Source organism: Echinops telfairi, unplaced genomic scaffold, assembly GCF_000313985.2.
Source record: "Echinops telfairi isolate 266 unplaced genomic scaffold, ASM31398v2 ScPeMD7_7453;HRSCAF=8491, whole genome shotgun sequence".
Lineage (NCBI taxonomy): Eukaryota > Metazoa > Chordata > Mammalia > Afrosoricida > Tenrecidae > Echinops > Echinops telfairi.
The window spans coordinates 1,227,793-1,232,754 of NW_022111353.1; the positions used below are offsets into that span (position 1 = coordinate 1,227,793).

At 55.0% G+C, this 4,962-nt stretch overlaps 1 protein-coding gene across 1 annotated transcript in view; it reads left to right on the top strand.

The window, feature by feature from the left end:
• The window catches only part of GABBR1 (gamma-aminobutyric acid type B receptor subunit 1), a 31,465-nt gene extending 27,857 nt beyond the window's left edge, over positions 1 to 3,608 (top strand). Inside the window, exons 14-20 of the mRNA XM_045298715.1 lie at positions 2 to 93; positions 202 to 309; positions 686 to 779; positions 1,544 to 1,671; positions 2,233 to 2,361; positions 2,563 to 2,706; positions 3,415 to 3,608. Coding sequence (XP_045154650.1) covers positions 2 to 93; positions 202 to 309; positions 686 to 779; positions 1,544 to 1,671; positions 2,233 to 2,361; positions 2,563 to 2,706; positions 3,415 to 3,588 — 869 coding nt within the window. The 3' untranslated portion in view covers positions 3,589 to 3,608. The remainder of the gene's footprint in view (position 1; positions 94 to 201; positions 310 to 685; positions 780 to 1,543; positions 1,672 to 2,232; positions 2,362 to 2,562; positions 2,707 to 3,414) is intronic.
• Positions 3,609 to 4,962: the final 1,354 nt, after the last annotated feature.

Genomic DNA, 4,962 nt, shown 5'->3' on the forward strand with positions numbered 1-4,962 from the left:
GGCTTCAGTTTGGGTTACGGCTCCATGTTCACCAAAATCTGGTGGGTCCACACTGTCTTCACAAAGAAGGAGGAAAAGAAGGAGTGGAGGAAGGTGAGCCTTTCTCCCCGCTGCCTCGGCCTCAAAGCTCCTGGGGATGATGTAGGCTACTGTGCTCCGAAGGCTGCCCCCTGATGTGCGTGTGCTCATGTGTTTGCCAAGACGCTGGAGCCCTGGAAGCTGTATGCCACGGTGGGCCTGCTGGTGGGCATGGACGTCCTCACGCTTGCCGTCTGGCAGATTGTGGATCCCCTGCATCGGACCATTGAGGTGCTGGAGTTGGGAGGCTGAGCGGGACCCCCTGGGGGGTGAGGGCACGGAAGTGGCATGGGTTGTGAAATAACACGAGAGTGCTCCTTTCTAACTTCTGTACCCGAGCTGCTCTTTCCCTCCTTCCTTCCGGGAGGGGCCTCGAGGCCACTGAGTTCATTGAAAGAGAAGATGGGTGTGGTAGGGATCTGGGAAAGATGCCTAGGATTTCCCGATACCTTGGCGGGTGGGGGCGAGGCCCTCGCAGTGTGCTCGCTAAAATGCTCCGGGTTTCCGTATGGAGAGGTTCCTGGCAGGGAGGGGCAGTGTGAACAACCAGAGATGGGGAGGGTGGAGGAGGACAATCATCGTCCCCTTGGCTCTGTGTCTCCCATAGACTTTTGCCAAGGAAGAGCCAAAGGAAGACATCGATGTTTCTATTCTGCCCCAGCTCGAACACTGCAGCTCCAAGAAGATGAACACTTGGCTTGGTGCGTGGGGTGATGGTGGTGGTGGTGATGGTGGTGGGGGCCCTTGATGCAGCCAAGGCAGGGAGGGCCAGTAGGTTTGGAGGGAGAAGGGAAAGGAGAGGGAGACGTATGTGAACCCAGTTTGATGTCCTCTTTTCTGGTGTTGGGTAGATCTTTGCTGAGACTAGGAGAGAGTTGGCTGGTGACGGTGAGGTGTGTGGGGTCCAGATCAGAGATGAAGCAGAACTTTATGTTCAGCAGGACTGGTGGGAATGACCCCATCTGGATCCCCCAACCTGATGCTAGCTCTTCCTGATCAACTCCCCGAAGACCCCTGGGGTTGTAAGGTCGTGGGTTTAGGCACTATTTGTTTTGACCTGTGGCTATAAATGGCAGTGCTACTTTCAGTTTGGAAAGCCATTTTCCCACCTGGAGGGTCAATGGCTGAGACTGGGCGGGTGACCAGGGTAACCCATCTCCGGCGGATCAACAGCCCTTTGCTTGACCGAAAGCTGTTCATGGACATCATGTCCCGGTGTGAAAGTTGGGTCATAATCTGAGAAGGAAGCGGCGAGGCCTTGGGTAAGCTGGGGGGACGTAGCAGTGGAGGTGCGACATGAAATGCAGGGAGAGATGTGCTAGGTCAGAGGGACTGGCTTGGAGAAGAAGCACTCCTCTCTGTGGTGGAGCTATCACAAGAAGTGCCGGTAGGAAAGGGCAAGGAGAAAGGATATGAGTGAAGGAGCTAGGAGATGGTACCGTGTAACCCTTTGCTGCTTGCCTAGGCATTTTCTATGGTTACAAGGGGCTGCTGCTGCTGCTGGGAATCTTTCTTGCTTATGAGACCAAGAGTGTGTCCACTGAGAAGATCAATGACCATCGCGCGGTGGGCATGGCCATCTACAATGTGGCGGTGAGCTGTCTGAACGCCTAGCCTTTTGGGCCTTATGGGCTGACGACAACCACGTGAGCCGGGCTGGGGAGACTCCGGAGATGCATGATCGGTTCCAGGAAAGTCCGGGGAAGTCCTTATTGTCTTAGATTGCAAAGCACTGGAAAGGCTCTACTCCATTCATCTTCCTGCAGCCACCCAGTGTGGTAGACGTTAGTATACCCACTCTGTGGATGAGGACACTGAATACTGAGGCTGTCCGGGGTCCACAGGCTGGGATCTGAATGGAGGTTTCCTGCCTGTTTATTTCATTCCACTCAACTCTCTCCAGTGAGTGTTGAGACCCCTGAATCTTAGGTCTTCCTGCCTTGAGGGCGGGCGGGGTTGACCTAGTGTTGAGCACTGATCTGGGACATTTTATGTAGGATTCTTTTCCATCTCTAGTTGGTTCTGAACTTGGATCCTTTATCAATGAAATGACCACCCAGAAACTGCCCCCCAGATCCTTTCCTGGGGGAATAGATCCCCGGATTGTGTCCGAGCCCGTGGACCTGAGCCTCTCCAAATGCTCGTTCCCTCCAGGTGCTGTGCCTCATCACCGCCCCGGTGACCATGATTCTCTCCAGCCAGCAGGACGCAGCCTTTGCCTTCGCCTCTCTGGCGATCGTCTTCTCCTCCTACATCACTCTGGTAGTGCTCTTCGTGCCCAAGGTGAGGCCCTGAGGTTCGCGCATGCCCTCTCCACTCCCACCTCTGCTTTGTCTCGTCGTCCTAAAACTCCGTTCCTCTGTCCGCTCGTCCTTTGTTTTGGGGTCCAGCTTGCCCCTCTGGTTTTCACCAACCCAAAGGTGGCTCCTTGCTGGCACCAGGGCTGTTCAGCAGCTGCCCCATGCCCCCAAACCATTGCCTCAGATGCGCAGGTTGATCACACGAGGGGAGTGGCAGTCCGAGGCGCAGGACACCATGAAGACAGGGTCCTCGACCAACAACAACGAGGAGGAGAAGTCCCGGCTGCTGGAGAAGGAGAATCGGGAACTGGAAAAGATCATTGCCGAGGTACGTGGGTGCCGTGGGTGCCGGTGAGCTAGGAGTTCAGCTGCTCACGCATGATCCGTTGAGAAGGGAGGTCCGGGGTCTTGGGCGCAGACCCATAAAGAGGTGAGTGGAATAGTGAAAGGGACGATTCCGGGGGGAATTGGTCTCAGATAAAATCTAGTGTTATCCTGATGTGGGGCACGGGTGGGGGCTCTGGACCCTGACTGCACTGTTGATGCAACTTCTGGACAAGGGAGGCTGGCCTCAAGCTGGCTTGGGGGCGGGCAGTAGGTGTGAGCACTTAGTATAGCAACTCACTCCCACGGCAGGTGGGTGGTGGGGAATCCGGGTGGGCACCGCCATGTCTGCTGCACCCAGATTGTAGCTGGAGGTCAGTAGGCTTTGCCAAGAAGTAGATGGTTGATTGGAAGCTGGGGACCCCTACCTCTCACTCTTCCCTCACTTTCTCTTCTTTTATTCTCTCTTCTTTCCCTGATCTCATTTTTTCTTGGTTCACCCTCCTGTTTGATTTTGGCTTCCCCTCCCTTTTATTTATTTTTTAAAAATTATTTTATTTATCTGTTTATTTTCCCCCCTCCCTTTTATTTTCTTCTGTCCATTTGCTCACACATCGCACACCCTCATCTTCCCATGGGGCTCCTCCCTCTGCCTCCTCTCCACTCCCATGACTCCCATCCTCCCACCCGCTCAATTGTTTTCTTCCTCCAGAAAGAGGAGCGAGTCTCCGAACTACGCCATCAGCTCCAGTCTCGCCAGCAGCTCCGTTCCCGGCGCCATCCCGCGACACCCCCGGATCCTTCTGGAGGCCTTCCCAGGGGCCCCTCGGAGCCCCCTGACCGGCTTAGCTGTGATGGGAGTCGGGTTCATTTGCTTTATAAGTGAGGGGGAGGTGTAGGAGAGAGGTCAGGGGGGGAGGGCTAAGGGGGAGGGGAGGGGAGGAGTGGGGAGACTCAGAACGAGCAGGGGGATCCTTATCCCTGTGGGAAGGACGTGCTATCCAGTCCCATCACTTGTAAATACATGTCTCTCTCTGGGCCCCGGGGTTAGCTATGTCGCCAGTGCCCTGGGAAACAGACCTTCCCTCTCATAGGCATTCACTCAATTTCCTATCGCTGCTTCGTGCTTTGCTTTGTAACTTGCTTGAAGACACTCATTCACCGCCTTCTCAGCGGCCTCACTACGTCTTTCTCCTCTCCTAAGGTACTTTTGTCCGGTTACCATGGCAACTTCCAGAGCTTCCAAGCTCTGCTCCCATTCAGTGGGTCTCCGTGCAAGTGCTCTTTCCACCCCAAGGAAAGGGCCTGCAGCCCTGGGACCATCACCCCAGCTTTCTGTCCTGTCGGTCTCTCAGCACACTCCCCAGTTCCCCCCTGACTTGTGCTCATTCTTTGCACCAAGGCTTTTGTCCCCTCTGAGGCTTCTGTGTTTGCTCCAGCCTCCGATGCACATGCATGCTTCCCCTCTTTGCTTCCATTGGGCATACTCATGCGTGTTTTCACATGTGCGCTCTGTGTACCCTCCACACGTGGCTACATGTGCTCTTTGTCCGGTCACGGTTGTGCCCTTATGGATGTTCAGGCAGGCGTGTGCAATTCCTCTACCATACTCAGCCATACCTTCCCTACCTGTACACATCCATGGCTAAGTATTTTGACAGTGTGCTTCCCCACGTACCTTTGGTACCTCGCACACCTTCTCCCCTTTGCACCCCAACATCCCTATGTGTTTCCACTGGAGACAGACACACACCTGCCCTGCACTGTTACGCACTTTCCCCCATTCTCGCTTGGTGGGGCTGCCCACACCCTCTCCTCCTCCCGTTCTTTTCTTGCTGAGAATTCTTTGCTTGCTTCTTTGCACCCACAATCTGTGCGCACAATCGTCCTCTTCCATTTGCGCCCCTCGGATGCGTGTCTTTCTGGGGAGACTGAGAGGGGCATAGCAGGCAGGTTTGGGGAGCTGCTTCCAGTGGAGAGTTGGTGAGAATTCTGAGCAAAGGAAGGCACCCCGGACTGCTGAGATGGACCAATGGACCAATGGACGGATGGGGCAGGGGTCATGTCTCGTTTACCCTGTAGGGTCTCTTGGCAAAGGATCTCCCTGCATCCTCAATAAACCAGTGGACAGTGTGACTCAGCACCTGGTCCTCTCTCACAGTGAGCAGCATCGATCCCGTGAGGTCTGGAAGGAGGGATTCCCTCCTAGTGAATGAAAAGGTGTTGAAATAGAGGGTCAAACTGGAGATCCCCTTGCAGA